The sequence below is a fragment of the Taurulus bubalis genome, assembly GCF_910589615.1.
Source record: "Taurulus bubalis genome assembly, chromosome: 15".
NCBI classification, from domain to species: domain Eukaryota; kingdom Metazoa; phylum Chordata; class Actinopteri; order Perciformes; family Cottidae; genus Taurulus; species Taurulus bubalis.
This window is the reverse complement of record NC_136603.1, coordinates 5,942,282-5,959,963: the sequence shown is the minus strand read 5'-3', so window position 1 is coordinate 5,959,963 and position 17,682 is coordinate 5,942,282. Positions and strand designations below refer to the sequence as shown.

The 17,682-nt window shown below is 40.2% G+C and overlaps 1 protein-coding gene across 1 annotated transcript in view; it reads right to left on the bottom strand.

Moving 5' to 3' along the window:
* Positions 1–1,911: 1,911 nt before the first annotated feature.
* The window catches only part of lrch1 (leucine-rich repeats and calponin homology (CH) domain containing 1), a gene marked incomplete at both ends in the record, with an annotated part of 56,334 nt that continues 40,563 nt past the window's right edge, over positions 1,912–17,682 (bottom strand). Inside the window, 6 exons of the mRNA XM_079230333.1 lie at positions 1,912–2,205; positions 5,342–5,419; positions 5,516–5,653; positions 6,528–6,637; positions 11,962–12,084; positions 13,234–13,306. Coding sequence (XP_079086459.1) covers positions 1,912–2,205; positions 5,342–5,419; positions 5,516–5,653; positions 6,528–6,637; positions 11,962–12,084; positions 13,234–13,306 — 816 coding nt within the window. The remainder of the gene's footprint in view (positions 2,206–5,341; positions 5,420–5,515; positions 5,654–6,527; positions 6,638–11,961; positions 12,085–13,233; positions 13,307–17,682) is intronic.

Sequence of the window (17,682 nt, the reverse complement as noted above, 5' to 3'; positions counted from 1 at the left end):
CAAACATTATTTTATTGCAAGATTTGTACAAATGCAAACGAAGGCAATTCATCTGTGTGTTTTTTCCATGTTATGAAACCAGTGTGTGTTGATCCTTATGCATAATGTGGAGAAACTGATCTTATTTACTTGAATAAATGGTCACATGCATGTAAACAAAGCCACTGTCACCATAATCTTTGATAAAAAAACTGTTTATAAGACCATTTTTTTAATTTTTAATTTAAGGAACAGCTACATGAATCAACATCCAGTTGCAGTGTTTATATTAAGGTTTTAAAGCTTTATGCATCCATTAAAAACAGTTAAAACAACAGTATTGGCCGAGATATGTGTGACTAACCCTTAGCTGTCAGAATAATCAACAGCATTGTTGATTGTGCGCGTGCGTGTGTGTGTGTGTGTGTGTGGCGCTGTCTATGGTACTGACATGGAGCAGATGTCAATGGACGTTTTTTGGGAGTCGACTGGAGAGCGAGAAGCAAAACTCACATAGCTGTTTCTACAGAAATGCTTCACGAATCCAAAATATATTGAACGCTCTGTTGCTTGGTTCTTACGCGAGTGATCTGATCAAGAAATGTAGGAATGTTGAATCAGGCTCCTTAGTCATCGAAATATCTACTATTCAGTCATCTCTAATGTGTGTGTCTACACACATATTCTACACATACACACACGGCCATTTGCCCACTAGACCTCCATGATGGTGCCAACTGGCTGATTACTGAGTTTCTTCTCACAAAAAATGATTTTTCATTTTGTTATTGTTGTTCCAACAACGGATAAGATGAAGCGTTTTCGTGGCTGCACCTAAACGCTCTCAGACCGGCACAGATCAGATTATCTCTGCTGGGCAGCGTGTCGAAGACACATCCGTGACTTTGGGTCACCTGCTGTTCCACATTTCCTGCCATACACATACATTTTGGGTAAGACACAAAAAAACGTTTGAGAGCTGATTTTAATAAAACAAAACAAAAATCAAAAGACGCTGATGCTGCATTCGTAGCACATGTGATGAACATATTTGGTGGTTTAAAGACGTTATACCTTTTTTTTATCCCACATGCATGTGGGATTAATAAAATAATTATCCCAAAGGATGATTGTAATGTCATGACGGTAGTTTTTTAACTGCGTTTGCTTGAGTTTTGTTGTTGGTTTTGTGTTGATCACAAATGTCAAAGAGCAACAACAACCTCACATGAGCAACTACGGTCTGGTGGAGAAACCCATGTACCTGTGTGGTATGAAAAGAATACAGCGCAGTGCGTTGTCATGTTGTGTTTTTTAAGAAAAATACTGTTGATTAATATCATCAGAGCCACAGTTCTCCCAAAGTAACAGAACAAAAGCCTTTCAAAACCTACAAACAACAGTTGTAGTTTACAATTTAAATACAATCACCTCTCCTGCTTAAAGTCTGATCCCTCTCAGTCTGACGTTTAAAATGGATTCTGATCATAACCTTGCCTTCACAAATCACCTTTACAGGATATTTTTTTTTTGGGTTCTCACTGCAATTGTCATTCCGCACACAAACATTTAAAAACAGATAGCTTTTGCTTTTTTGAGAATCTTTTTTTTTGAGGAAAACCTGACAACTATTGAGAAGAAATAAGTATTGTATTGTATCTGAGAAGAGAAACAAGTATGTTTACTACTCCAAACTTATTTTGGGTGTAGTAGCTGTATAACACACACATATGTGGACCAACAGGAAATGCTGATGTCTCACAAAAATATCAACACTAACGAATATTTCCACGTAGTTTATTTATTTCTAGTTTATTTTGGAGCGTGATGTTTCCCATATGACATGAATGCAGCAAAAAAAAGAAGGAGTAGTAGCCTGGGCCGAAAGAGGGCGGGCACTGGCAGGTGACTGACAGGAAGCTGTTGTCGCGGTTACGTTAACTCGATCCAACTATAGGCCACGAACAGGAGAACTAGGCAGAGGATGTGAAGCAGGCTCGAGCCAATAAGGTCCCAGATTTGCCAGGCGGGAGGCGGGGTTTGAGTGGTGACAGAAACAAGTGAGGGAGTCTCTGACAGCCCGAAGGAGGCGGGGCTTGGAGTCGAGTTTGCCTTTTCCTGTTTCCTGTTTGGAGAGGTTGTATCCAACGCAACCAGCGTCTGAACTGTGGCGCAAACTGGCTGCAGGCGGCACTGGATGATGTCATAGGGCGAACAGAGGGAAGACTAGCGCCCCCATTAGGAAGATGCAGGAAAAATAAATGTAGGAAGGGAAGGAAGGAGGGAGGGAAAAGGACAGAAGGTGGGAATGAAAAAAGGGAGGAGGCAAGAAAGAAAACAAGGGAGGAGGAAAAGGAAAGAGGATTAGAAAGAGGTGGAACAAGGGAATAAGAGATGAAGCCAACAAAAGTTAAAAAAAAAGAGGAAATGAGGATGAAAAAAAGATGGGAGGATGAAATAAATGGAGAAGTAGGAAGTATGTTTAAATAATAGTTACAGCAAGAGAGAGGACAAATGAAGGGTTAGGAGGAAAAAGGAGAAGAGACGGGTGAAATATTCTCCAAGGAAGAACCAAAAACCAGGTGGAGGAAAAGGAAGAAGGAGATCAGATTTAAAAAATAAATAAAAATAAAAAATGGAGAGAAGTAAACAATAGAGAAGGAAGCAATTGAGGAAGCAACAATATAAAATAATTGGTATGAGAGGAAACAATGAATTGAAAATGTGATGAAGAGGATGGGTAAGAGAGAACCCATTGAACCAGAAATTAAAAACAAATTATGAGAAAGAGAGAACGTTGACAAAGAGGAGAGAGGAAGAGGAGGAGGAGGAGGAAGAGGAGGACGTGGTGCGATCCAGCCGGAAAGTAAAAAAGAGAAAGAAAAGGCAGGAGATTAACACAGAGGTCAAAGGTCACAGACAAAGAGTGTGAGCTGGTGGGGTGAGGCGGGAGCAGACAGGGGTTACCATGACGAGAAGCAGGGATGCTTACTGAGAGGACGGAGACCAGTTTGACCTCCCCTCTCGCCCAGTAAGCAGACCATGGTGAGGAGTGGGTAAAGTGGCTGATGGGAGAGCCAGTGCAGCAGGCCAGCACAGAAGCTATAATTAGCACGTTAGCACAGAAGCTATAATTAGCACGTTAGCACAGAAGCTACAATTAGCACGTTAGCTCGGAGAAGCTCTTAGCAGGCTAGCTTGCATACTTGTGGACATTAAAAGCATTCGCTAGTTTGCAAACGTCCACACAGAGGCAGGAGTCAGCAAGCAGCAGCAGAGATGGAGGTCAAAGGTCAACGAGTCAGATCAACAGCTCAGTGAAGGAATACAAATCCTTCTTTCTCTCAAAAAGGAAGACCCAGACAAAAACTGTTTGAAAACAAAAGGTTTTAAAGATGAAACATAAAAATACAAACAAATATAATTTGATGACCACATTTAAAGCGACAAAAGAACCAAATGATCCTGATTGAAATAAAATCGTGGAATTTTAAGTCCCAATGATGTGATAGAAGACCGGTCCAACACAAACTTATGTCATTATTATTATTATTATTATTATGGCCCCGCCGGCCAGCAGTCAGTATAATTTAAAAGTCTGTCCTTTACCGATAAAAAGGCACCTTTTCTGTTGCTGTAACACTAACTTCCACTATAAATTATATACTTTTATATCATGTTATATTCACGCACCATATGCAAATAAAACAACTTACATTATTGATCCTGTGTTTATTCCAGCACCATTGCACTGCTGTACTACGGTTTACAAATACATCGTGTTGTTGTTGTTTTTATATGAAGATACACTTTTTTATTTATATCTGTACATAGCTAAATAGTAGCTGAATGTTTGTTTTACCGTTCAGCTCCTGTATGTCTATTTTTGTTTGAGAACATCGAGCCATATTACTTATATGTGTCACATACTTGACCAATGAAGCAGATTCTGATAAATGATAAATAAATGGATGCCACCTTCTTGCTCACTCGGATTTGAAAGGAAATACTTGTCTGCGTGCTAAAACAGCTTCACACCACACGCGTTTACTTAGCTCCCTTTTGGGGACATTTCATAGAATTAAATTCTTGGGGACGGAACCCTAACAACTGACCAAACAAATCTCTCTTTTTCAAACTAGGGACACAGCTTTTGTCCCCAGTTGCACAACTGGTCTTTAGTCTGAAATGTGTCCCCCGAAGGTATCCTAAGCCAGAACACACACACACACACACACACACACACACACACACACACACACACACACACACACACACACACACACACACACACACTCACACACTTCGATCGACTGCTGTCATGATGGAGGAAGCTGGAAGCCACAGGCAGCGATGACAGCGATGATGATTCAGCGTTAGACGTCGACATTAACAACCGCATTTAAAAGCGATGAGAAACAAAATGGAGGCAGGTAGGAACATTAAACCAGTCATGGGAAAACGCCGAGTGGTTCTCATGTTGTAACTTAGAGATAGACACATCATTTGTGGTGTAGAAGACGTTTAGTAAATTGTTTCATTCAGCAGTTCTCAATTTAAGATTCTATTTGTTTTGTATTATTCATTTAAATCAAATCTTCAGGCTCAGGTGATAAAAATGTTGAGAACATGTGCTGATAAGAACATAGAATCATCAGACTTCCTCCCAGATCTGGTATACAGTTTAGTGTCGTCATCAGCGTCCTGCAATAATCCTCAATTTCAGTTTTCACCTCACTTACTGACATAAATCACAACATAATTAAGCTGCCAACGTTAATTATTACTACTTCTTTCCCCTCAGACCCAGACAATATTCAAGAGCCTGAGGAGAGAGTATGTATATAAATATATCTGATCAATAATCAGTCAACTGAAGCCAAAACATGTTGATGACGAAGTGCAACTGTTGGATTACGGGGGAGGTTTGTCTGATGAACTGGGGGTGTTTTCAGGTCAGGGGGTTGCTGGATCAAATCCCAGGACTCACTTCAGCAGCAGTGAGGGTTGTAAATAAATGATAAGTAGGTTTGCCACAACTCTCTATTGATCAAAACACTGGACAATAAACAACAAACTGGGTTCAGACCAGTGTGTAACGTCCGTGGCATCTATTCATTAATTATGAACTCTGCTGCAATGCATCAATCCTCTACAACAGGAGGGAAAACTACACCAACTAACTTCCTGTTGTTGCTAGTACTTTCATGCACTCGTCATGCAACGCCGTCTCCAATAACACCGGCAGACATGTTTTTAATAGAAGATCGATCTGAAATGAGCAGTGACTTGAAAACGACCCCCAGTTCAGAGAGTGTACTGTAGTCGGAGTGGGAGCGTAGTTATTGTATAAATGTCTTACCTCTGACAGACCGATCTTTCTGCAGGCGTCCAGGAAGTTCTCCACATTTCTCCGACACTTGGCCATGCTGAGTTTGGGCTGGAAGCACAAAGTCACACAATTATGCAAAAGTTGAAACCAGAAATATTATATAATATTCATCTCAGGGGTCAGAGGTCAGGACTTCAGACGCACCACTGCAGGCGAGGGGACGTGGATGCTGCCGACGGAGCGCGGGCGAATGTGATTGGCCAGATGGCAGAGCACGACTCCGTCCATCAGAGACGACCCGAGGTCTTCAGGGAGGACGACCTTCAGCCGGCTCTCGATGCTCTGAGGGGGAAAGAAATGACGTGAGCCGGTACGTGAGGGGTTAAAAACCTAAAGGAGCGATGTGTCCCTCTGAGTGATCATCAGTGAATGGTATTTATTGCTTTGTAGTAACAGGAAGTGCACTGACGCACATTTAGAAAATATGTGACTTTGCCACAAAGCACTTCTCCATGTGTGCATTGCATTGTGGTGCGGCGTCCATTATTAGCACACTCAAGTGTGTTTGATAGTCTGAATACTGACATTGAGTGCTTTAGTTGTCGTAATAGTAGTCAGTGGTGTAAAATAACCAAATACATTTTGAGTTATTTGTGCTTGAGTACTCTACATTTCTATTTTATGCATCTTTACACATCTACTCTACATATGAATGTGTTGAAATGAGCTCCACCGTTACCAGCTGCAACAAACCAACGATATCATTCATTCAATAACATAATATATATTATTCGGATTTGGGCGACTCTGCATAATGAACACTTTTACTTTTGGAACTTAACTTCAAATTTCCTATTTTGATTCTTATAATTTGGAACTTTTACTTACGTAAAGTTTTGAATGCAGGACTTTTACTTGTACCAGAGCATTTTTTTAAACTGTAGTATTGCTACTAGAGTTGAGTACTTCTTCCACCAATGTACAGACAAATAAACTAGTAAACATGAATGTGTAGTATAGAATTGGGACATAGTCAATGTTTACAACTGACAGATTATGTAATAATTTCTGATATTTGCCTTAAAAATAGTGAGAATGTTGTGGATAAATTGTTTTCATAAGTGCACTGGTGGACAGCGCTACATAATGTAGATGAAGGTTGTCAAAGACAACATAATTGCCCACTAATGATAAACAAATAGTGAGTGTGTCTCACGTCTCGCAGCTGCTCCGTGAGCTCCAGCTCCTCTCGCAGCTGCTCCATCTTTCTTCTCATGGTGAACTGAGGATCAACAGACTCCAGACTCTTGTGGCTCCGCAGGAACACTGAAGCAAACACAAGAGCAAGAAGACGGGCAGCGTGAGACTCACACAGCAGCAACTAAGGACACTTTAACACAGTAACACAGCATCTCTGACACATACGAAACAGATTGGGCATTTGTGACATTTCTCTGACTTCTGAGAAGGGAAAAAAAAAAGGTTAAATCAGCAAAGAGACTCTAAATGGCGTCTAAAACAACCGCTCTGCCATAAAGTCTCCTTCATGAATATTAATATGTTCAGTTTGTGTTGAGTCATCTGTGTGATGATTTTTGAAGGATGCTATTAAACTGTACTGCATTATACAGAGGTGTCTTTATTACCGAGCCGTCGTGATATAACATGAGTGAGAAGAGCTTCAGTTAAGCAGAATACCAGAAGGTGTGGACACGCATGCAGTAAGTGACTTCCTGTGCATCCACATCTGCACTCAGTGACGCAGAAAAAGCCTTTCTGCCATAAAAGATGTAGGAAGCTTACGTAAGCGCAACGTTCACATGCACTCATGCAGCTCAGTGCACTTTTAGCCCTGGCTTTGTCCCAGGAGCGCTCATGTGGAGGGAGTTCATCTCCCTCAGAGAACCGCCTGCAGAGCCACACTGAAAGCGCACCGACTGACCATACATTAGAAGCTTTGTGCTCACACATCCATCCATCTTTGATTGTAGCAGCTGTCTCAGGATTCTGATGGCAGAAGTTTTGTGTTCATCAGTAAACCTGATGCGTTTAAGTTCGGTCAACACCAGCTCCTAAAACTCACCTGGTGGTGGAGGATTTACATAAAAAAAAAAGTGAAACATGCAGTGCTAAAATGCTCAACTTTAAGTAAAAGAATCAGCAGCAAAATGCATTTAAAGTAGACTTAATGAAACCTATTTTGTTTACTGCTGAATGGTGAATCCCTCCCCTCCTCCTGTCCTACGTTCCACACATAAATCTACCTTTTACAGCGAAATGAAGCGGAACACGGCTCGTATCTGTGTAGTTCCACTGAGTGACCACCAGGAGGAGCTACAGGCTCTTTACTCGCCGCTCCATCTGTTGTTGTTGACCTGAAGTCTGCAGGATGTTAATGTTTTTAACACTGCAAACCTGTTCAGCTAACAATCCTCACAGCCCTGTGGCTGCGCTGAGCACTTCACTAAACTACAGACGTCTTAAAGCATTAACATGTATACTCTGGAGATGATCTACAGCCAGCTAATTGTGTTATCTCTCTAGTTTTATCTTAGGTCAAGTCATTTTACAACTCCTCTTCCTCCTCCTCATATTTTCGTACTCCTCCCCGCTCTAAATGTCTCTCTCTGCCAGCACAACAGTTTGAGGCTGCAGCATCTTATTTCTGTGTCTCCTCCTCTGACGGGTTATTAAAAGATTCTTGGAGGATATTTTTAAAACCCTGCATTAAAGCGCGCAGGGCCCTTTTGATGTCTGTTTCGGAAAATTATTCCCTGGGTCGCTAAATGGGAACCTGCGTCTTTCACAAGATCAGTCAGCCGGTAGTGGAACTAAAAGACACGTCCACCCTCTGGTGAGCGTCCTGCAGTCTGTTAAAGAGAAGCGGCAAATCATCTTTCTAGTGCTTCCAACTTGTGGTGACATGTGGTGCTCATGTTCTTTCCACACATCCAAAGTACACAAAAGTACAACCGACCACTCCTGAGTATATTCATAGAGATGTTATGGTTACCTGCTAGTGTGGCGCAGCATTTGAGTCTTAAAGTGCATCGTCTCTCTTGTATTCTAGCGTGAGACACTAAATAAATTAATATTGGTAAGGGGTAAAGAATGTACTTTTCGGCTGGTGATGTTTGTTGCCAGCAAGCAAATATATCAGATTTAGTAAAAAAAAATACATATTCAGTAAGCACATCGTTATCTACCACAGCCATTTCCAGTCTCTTTGTTACCATGGTGACTTTATAGACCGATTATACGCACAATATGAGAATATGCACAAATAAATGTATATAAAAATAAAAACATTGTTTATATATATTTATATATAGCTTTTAAAGTTGATTAATTTCTTTACTTAGCTGTATTTCATTTCAAAATGTCGCACCTCAGCCTGTTTATTCTTTTACTGAATTAAAAAGTAAAAAAAAAAATCCAATATGAGATTAATATTGTCATCTCAATTTACCATTACCTCAGTAGCCTGGGAAACAGTGCAGCGGGTGTTTTGTGTGTCTATAGCACAAATTAAATAAATAAATAAATAAAATACTCAAAGCTATTGCTGAGGGGATACTTAAAACCCCAGATTAGATCTGACCAGTGATTTTATCTATGTTAAAAGCTTTATAGCTGCAGGGGAAAAAACCTGCTTCAGATTCACACTGTTTATTTGTTTGTTTCTGCAGTTGGCATTAAGTGCTAAAGATGAAACACAGATGTTCTGAGCTGGCCTGGTAGTTTTGATAACTTTTTGCAGCCTAGGGCCTCGATTCTATTCCTACTGTATTTATTTCGTCTGTAATTTATTGCATTCAATTGGGACTAAATGAATTGCAACTACATTAATCAGCAGCTCATTCCACCAGCTATTGGATTAAAAATAGATAATATTTTGGGTGAAATATTCCATTAATGTTCCTGAAATTAAATCACGACTTCCTGTTAAAAATGGATCCCATTGACAGAACTGGCAACCACCAGATGAACTGATAGTCTACCGTTACTGCACGCACACACGCAGGGTGGTGATTGGTTGTTAACGAGGTCAGCAGCAGTGATGATGCGAGCGTGAATGTCACGCTCCCTGAGGCCTAAACCTTTTATAGACCGTTAGTCATAATGTTATCACACTGAAACATAACTGATCATGTAGAAACGCTTCAGAGGGAGAATTAATGTCTCCGTAAAACTGTTCTTATCATATTCTGTTCTTATGACTGCAAACAGCGATATCATCTGAAAGAACAATATATAAATACCATGAGCCTACTTAGCACAATCATTAGCAATCCGATGTTAGTTTGTCTGCGTGCTCATGTTTAGCATAGCAATAATATTCAGAATGTGGGTTATGGGTTTCTCAAGCTAATCAATGGTAAAATAGGGGTCATCGAAGCTGATTTTAATGCTCAAGCTTACAAAGAAGTGACAGTAGATGTTGTACTATTATGGGTTACAGCGCAGTCAGTAACACGAGAGAATACACTATACTGATTACAATGGGCTCCGTGCTAACATTTTAGTAACAAATACACTTCAATGGCCAAGTCAGATTTGACAATGACATACAGAAGCAAAGTAAATCCACACTTTGCTCCTGATCTTTTGATTTGAGGTCAACTCTGGTGACCTTTGACAGGTCAATTTGTGTATTTAGTTTTATTCAACCTGTCGAAGTATTAATTAAGTATGGGAGGAATAGTTTAAAGCTATGAGACAGCAGTTGATGCTACAATACAACTACGTGTCAGGTTACTGAGCTAGCTACCCGGCTAACTTGACCAGCTATTGTTTCTAGCATATATGCTAATGCAAGTCATTGGTTAGCTCACCAGCTACAGTAGTTTGCAAAGACATTTTAGCTGAGTCCCTTTCTGGTCCGATGTGCTACTAGACTGTAAACTCTGTCAAAGCCTACAGGACATATTTTAAGCCAAGTTACTCGTCTAACAGAATGACGCTGTCATTAGTGATAGAACAAACTGCAGTGTTTGAATCAGATGTGAGCAATAAGCCCGGCTACAGGAGGTTGCCCCGACGTGAAAATTAAACCCAGATTTTACATGTTGTGGTTTGAAAGTAAAGTGAAAGAGTCTCTGAAGGACTTGTGAGAGATTTGTTAACATTCAGAAGTTCTCACTGAGTGTGTGAACAGTTTAACAGCTAACAGGCGCTGCTAACTTCCTGCAAGATATGAGAGCCTTTTATGGGCCAACTGACTAAAACACAGCTCGCCTCGGGGAGGACACACACACACACACACACACACACACACACACACACACACACACACACACACACACACACACACACACGGCTGTGATCCATCTAAAATCTTGGACTCTGCTCCAGTGGAAGTAGGATACTCCTTTAGGGACAATTATCTTAACACTTAAAATATAGGAGCTAAAAATAGACACACATACACACAAATGTGCACAGACAAAACCCAGACTCATTCAAATTGCAGACGCTGCGCACACACACACACACACACAAACACACACACACGGCTTCTGGTTGTATTGATATTTTGACGTTTGTAGCACCGCGCAGACGGAAAAAGTACAAACATTTTTACAAATCCAGGTAAATAATATTTAATACAAAGCTTGGAAAACTCAAAATGTCAAGGCAACAAACTTCAATCAAACTTTTGATGAAGCCCCAGTAAAGCCTAGTTTGTTGCGCCAACTTATTTTCACCCCTTCAAGAATGATAGTTTTTAGATTTGAGTTATAACAAATTGTAAAACGTATTCACGCCAACATGCACAAGTTGGCTTTACTTCTTCTAACAGTGTTGAATTCATATCATATAATTTCAGACCTCACAACAGCTCATCTTGCACACACCCTGTAGTTGCTCCTCTGCAGAATCTTTATGCTCACACATTCTGGTGAGCTTCAAAGCGTGTGTGTGTGTGTGTGTGTGTGTGTGTGTGTGTGTGTGTGTGTAAATTACTACAAAAGTGTGGTCTCACACACACACACACAAACTTTTACCATGTACTTCTACATGCACCCCATGCACACACACACACACGAACAGCTGGAGATGAAAGTAGTGTGTGGTAAAGCTCCTCTATCATCAGTGTCTGGTGCTACCCCCCACACACACACACACACACGCACACACACACTAAATGGAACTTATCGCAATGTCAGTCCTCACCAGAAGGAGGCGCTGGTGAGTCAACATGGTAACAGACAAGAACACACAGCCAATCACTGTCAAGATTGTAAGCTTTCTGTGTCTCTAAAGGAAGATTATTGGAATAGCATAGAATACTTAAAATGATAAAGCCACTGAAATCATCTAACTATGAAAGAAATCTCCTCCTCCTTCCGTTTCCAGTCTTTATGCTAAGCTAACTGTAAACTACCAAATCAGTCCTTCAACTGGTCGCTGAAGCAGGTCGTCAAAAGAAAATAGTGGTTAGATAAACACAAAACACACACAGCGGGTGGCTAACTTTCTACCTGACGATCTAGGACAACGAAATTAGGGATAAAAGATGGAGAAAAAAATCCCAAACCGCTGGCTGAGAAGTTTGAAAGAGAGGCTGTCAGCGGACACCTGAGTCCAGGTGTGTGTTCTGACTCTGCAGCCTCCGAGGCTGCTAGGTTAAAAGAAGTGTAACCTACCGCGGCTGTGCATGCCTCCGTCCTCATGGCTACGAGGGGTGTCTCTATGGCAGGGCGAGGCCTGTGAGAGGAGGAAGGGGGCGAGACAGGAGGGAGGGGGCGAGCAGGGCAGCGAGGGCGGAGCTACAACCAGGAAGTGTGAGTGGTCAGGGAGACGCAGGAAGTGGGCGTGGAGCGTGTAGTACATGGAGGTGTGGCACCAATGGTGAATCAAGTACAGCAAGGCAAAGGTCATTCCACGAAAACACACCCCAAAAACACCAATAACACCAGGATAGAAGTCCCGAAAAAGTTAAGAAAAAACAATGATAAGATTAATGGGAGGCGGGTATTTAAACAAGTAACAGACATGCAGATTAGATCGGATGATTTTCACATTAAAAGTTATGCAACAGATCAGTGGAAGGAGACATGAAAGAGGCAAAAAAAATAGAAAACAAACAAACATGTACATCGGAAAAAAGATGATGACAAAGGGGGAGATGATAACACGTAACACAAAACAGCACAAAAACAAAATAAATATTAGTGGCAGTTCACATAGAGATCACCTTGACATGCTGTTAGCATCTGGTTAGCGGTTAGCAACATTTCACACACTTGTAACAGCTAGCAAACAAAGGTTGGATGGTTGCTAGCTCTAAAGAAATAAAATAAAATAAAAAAAGCATGGGACTGACGTTTGCTATGGTTCTACAGACACAGCGGACACGCACTAGTATTCTCTATATAACTGCACCAACTCTGGGTGAGCTAGTCTTCAAACTAGCCCCGATTCAGGATGGTCACTTTCATATTATGGACCTGCATCGTCAAGGAAACACACTTCTAAGATGCCTCATTACATGAGCTAAACAATGCAAATACCCTGGTTGGTAGGGCATCTTCTTGGTGAGAAAAATAACAACAGTCCAGAGGTGGAGCGTAACTGAGTACATCAACTTGAGTACTGTACTTAAGTGCAATTCTGAGGTACTTATACTTTACTTGCATATTTCCATTTCCTGTTGCTTTCTCCATCTATTCCTCAACATTTTGGATAGAATACAAAAATACAGTCTATTCTGAGCAGGTTGCTTCCATTAAAAGAAAAGAAAAAACTACAAACGCAGTGTCCAGGGTTTTCATCATCATCAACACAACCAACAAATGAAGTACACCTCATCAGCATGGATCTGTTTCCACAACCACACAGTGCAGAACCTGTGAATCCACCTGTAAGTCTGGCAGCCCAGGTATCTGGTCCACCCTCTTAGCCCAGAGCCAACTCACCTGAACGGGGCTTCAGTCCAAACACCGGGCTGGAGAAGGATGGAGGTCCGCCGGCATAAGATCTGTCATTTCGCTGCTGCAACAGAAATAGAAAGAAAACGGATAAGTACTCGGTCTCATTAACAAACAATGGGAGCATAATTCATTGAACAGATGCTGGAGTCCTGTGCTTCGTGTGGGAGATGTTTGCAGCGACATACGGACTGACAAACGACTCCACAGAGATATAAAGTACATAGACACACATGTGATGAGTTCAGGGACCTACAGTTCCAATCCCCAAATTGGCCTCAAAGACAGCAGCACTCTATTCCTCCCTCCTCTGTCCTTAACCGTCATTAAACTTATATAACCAGCAGTGTCAGCACTCTTTGAGACACTCGCGACTCCTTCAATTTAACAGAATTTAAGTCGATTTGAATTTTACAAAGACTGTCAGATCAAAGTCAATCTAAAAATGATTCTGCAGGCAAAATAAAAAAAATGTCCTCCTCTGATCGGTAACCATTTCTTATCTTGATCAGGGAAAAACAATGCAGGTGTAAATGCACTGCAATCAGAATGATATTGGACTGGTAAGACCACATCTGGAAGTAAGCTGTGATCAGCTGTCTGACTCTCTTTGGGCTTCACGGTTTCTTGACTTTTGCAGTACTTGCTTTCTATTTTACTTTTCTCTGAATATGTTTATTGTCAAGCACCTACCTACTTGGGAAGAAACCTGATTTTGTCATTCAGATGCAGCGATTATCACCGTTCAAATGAACAGTATTTAGTTTGGTCTGTCCCTCCACTTGTTAGAATTTCTGTTCGAACATCTGCCCGGCACGTTTACGAGTCGCCAAACTCGAGCTTAAGAATAATCAGCATCACTTCCCTCGCCCCGCTGAATAATCCGGCAACTCCGTCTCCCTCGTTAGCGTATTAAGATCTAATCGCAACGCTTGCAAAAGAGATAACAAGAACGCTTATTAACCCCAGGTGGAAATGCAAAGTCCCGTGATAATGAATCCAGATACAGATCAGAGGTTCATGCCAGGTTTGGGGGGTGGGGGGTGGAAGGGCGGGGGGGGGGGGGATTCGGTGTCTTGCTCGGACACATTTCAATAGAGCGGAATAGTTTCTTAAACCTTTATCCAAAACAAACTAAGAGACACAAGGGCTCTTTGTCCTCGCTGAGGTTGTTGTGGTTTCGTCAGTAGGTTCAGATCCTCCACTGTCTGTGTGTGTGTTGCTCATTTTGTCTTTTTCTGCCCATCTGATACACACTTTGTCTGTGCGTTCACTCTTTTACTTCAGAGCATTGTTAGACCAGTCTGGGGGAACAAAGCCGTGTTGTTCTCTTTGTTTCTAAACCTACACTGTTTGTTTCAGTGAAACACTGAAGACTCTCAGCTTGAAGGCGGTAAGCTGTAAACATTTAGGTCGGTTTAAAAGGCTCATTTGCTTTCTTTACAAACATCACATGATGGACATCGATCTCATGACGGTGTTCTAACAACGGAGCTGGAGTCAGGACCAGGCATGAAAACGGGTCAGGGGTGAAAAAGATGAGAAGGATATTCCGGGGGCATGCTCCCCCGTAAGAAAAATTTAAATATTCCATATTTTAAAGCATCAATCTGATGCATTTTGAGTGTAGTGCAGTGACGGGCGAGTCAGTGCCGAACAGCGTCACTCGTCGAGAAGCTGACAAACTATGATCATTATGGGTTTTAATTATTCTTTTGTCAATACCCAAGTGTACATACATACATACATACATACATATATATACATACACATACATACATATATATATACATATATATATATATACATATATATATACATATATATATATATATATATATATATACATATATACATATATATATATATATATATATATATATATATATATATATATATATATATATATATATATATATATATATATACATATATATATATATATATATATATATATATATATATATATATATACATATACATATATACATATATATATATATACGTATATATATATATATATATATATATATATATATATACATATATATATATATATATACATATATATATACATATATATATATATATATATACATATATATATATATATATATATATACATATATATACATATATATATATATATACATATATATATATACATATATATATACATATATATATATATATATATATATATATATATATATATATATATATATATATATATATATATATATATATATATATATATATATATATATATATATATACATACACACATACATATATATATATATATATACATACACATACATACATACATACACATACACAACCGTTCATTGAATGTGCTGTAACTCCGTTGTTCATTCTGGCCACATGACATCTATTGCTTCTGTCCATCCGGGGAGAGGGATCCTCCTCTGTTGCTCTCCCTCAGGTTTCTTCCCCTTTTTTTCCCTGTGAAAGGGTTTTTACTATCTTTTTGGGGGAGTTTTTCCTGATCCGATGTGAGGTCCCGGGACAGGGATGTCATGTGTACAGATTGTAAAGCCCTCCGAGGCAAACTTGTATTTGTGATGTTGGGCTGTACAAAATAAACTGAATTGAAAAAGTTTGGGGTCACCCAGACAAATGTTCAGCAATTTCTCGCATGGAATAGCCTTCATCTCTAAGAACAAGAACAGACTGGCGAGTTTCACATGAAAGTTCTCTTTTTCTGGCCATTTTGAGAGTATAATGGAACCCACACATGTGATGCTATAGCTTCTCTCACCAGCATAACTGTTTTAAGTTGTGCTAACATAATTGCACAAGGGTTTACTAATCATCCATTAGTCTTCTATGCGATGAACAAACACAATGTATCATTAGAACACTGAGTGATAGTTGCTGGAAATAGGCCTCTATACACCTAAGTAGATATTTCATTAAAAACCAGACGTTTCCACCTAGAATAGTCATTTACCACATTAACAATGTATAGTGTATTTCTGATTAATTTAATGTTATCTTCATTGAAAAGAACAGTGCTTTTCTCTGAAAAATAAGGACATTTCTAAGTGACCCCAAACAGTTGAACGGTAGTGTGTGTGTGTGTGTGTGTGTGTGTTTATATACTTTGTAGACTTAATACTTACAATATGCAATACTGCTATACTATACTGAATATTGTTTTGCTACTACTACATTTCACTTCATAATATTACACTTATATGCCATAATATGTATAATGTACCAGCCTTTTTATTTGACCATATTATGTCATACTGTTATACCACTTTACTTTGAGGAGACGTCACTGTTAGTAGTCTAGAACACTGAATAATGTTTCCACCAGTAAACCTGAACATGCACACCTCTCTCTGTGTGACAGCGATTATAACCGCATAACTCTATAGATTATAATTAACTAGAGGATACACTTTTTCCTACACGTAGATCTTAAACCCTTAAATATAAACAGGAGCCCGGCCACCCTACGGAGGAAACTCATTTCGTTTTTTTTCTTAAAATAAAAGTTGGATAAAATCTCCACTGGTCCTCTCCTTATATGTAGTGAGGTGTCGGTAGGTAGAACTAACAGCGCCACTGACTCGCCGCTCTCCTGGCTGACGTCACGCGCTGCCACGGACTCTCCGCTGCCAGTAATCTCACTCGCTGTCTCTCCAACAACATTAGCTAACGTGTTAGCTAGCTGACTAGCTTGCTATTATTAAACTGGTGGGAGGGAAATGAAGCCGCTGTAGACATCTTAACGCTGATTGGCCAAGACTCGCGACGTCAAAGATCTTCTATTGCTAAGATGATCACGACCTCAGTTTTTTTTCCCGTGTCCCACTCCAATCTCAGAAACAGCGGACAGTTGACCCCCCCTCCCAAAAACAAAAACTCTTCGGATCTACGTGATTCACGTGGATGACATATTTTGGTTTCAAAACAGCGAATTTCACCGAAAGGTAAGGGATTTTCATGTCTGCAGGACTACGTTAGCCTAGCTTAGCGTAAAGACTGGAAGCCTGTCGCCTGATTCTATCGATTAGTTGACTAATTGTTGCAGCTTAAAACTTAATAAAGTGCATGAAGCTAAAAAAACAAACATGACACTGATTGATATCACATATCAGTCACAGCAGATGAACTCTTCACACACTGACATGCAGGACAGAATACAAAAAAGTAAATTCACCAGCCACCACTTCATCAAAATCAACTTGTTTCTCAAGAGCACGGAGTGACTGGTGAAACGCTTGGACTCGCGTGTAGCAATAAACAAACACGTCGTCACCCTGTTCACATGTGTGACCTGCTGCCAGATGAAACGTGACACATGTGAAAGCTCAGTGTGGTTTATTCGCTCACAGCAGACAGACACACAGAGGGAACGGTTAGGTTACTGGACGACTGAGGACAGGTCACTCTGAGGCGGGA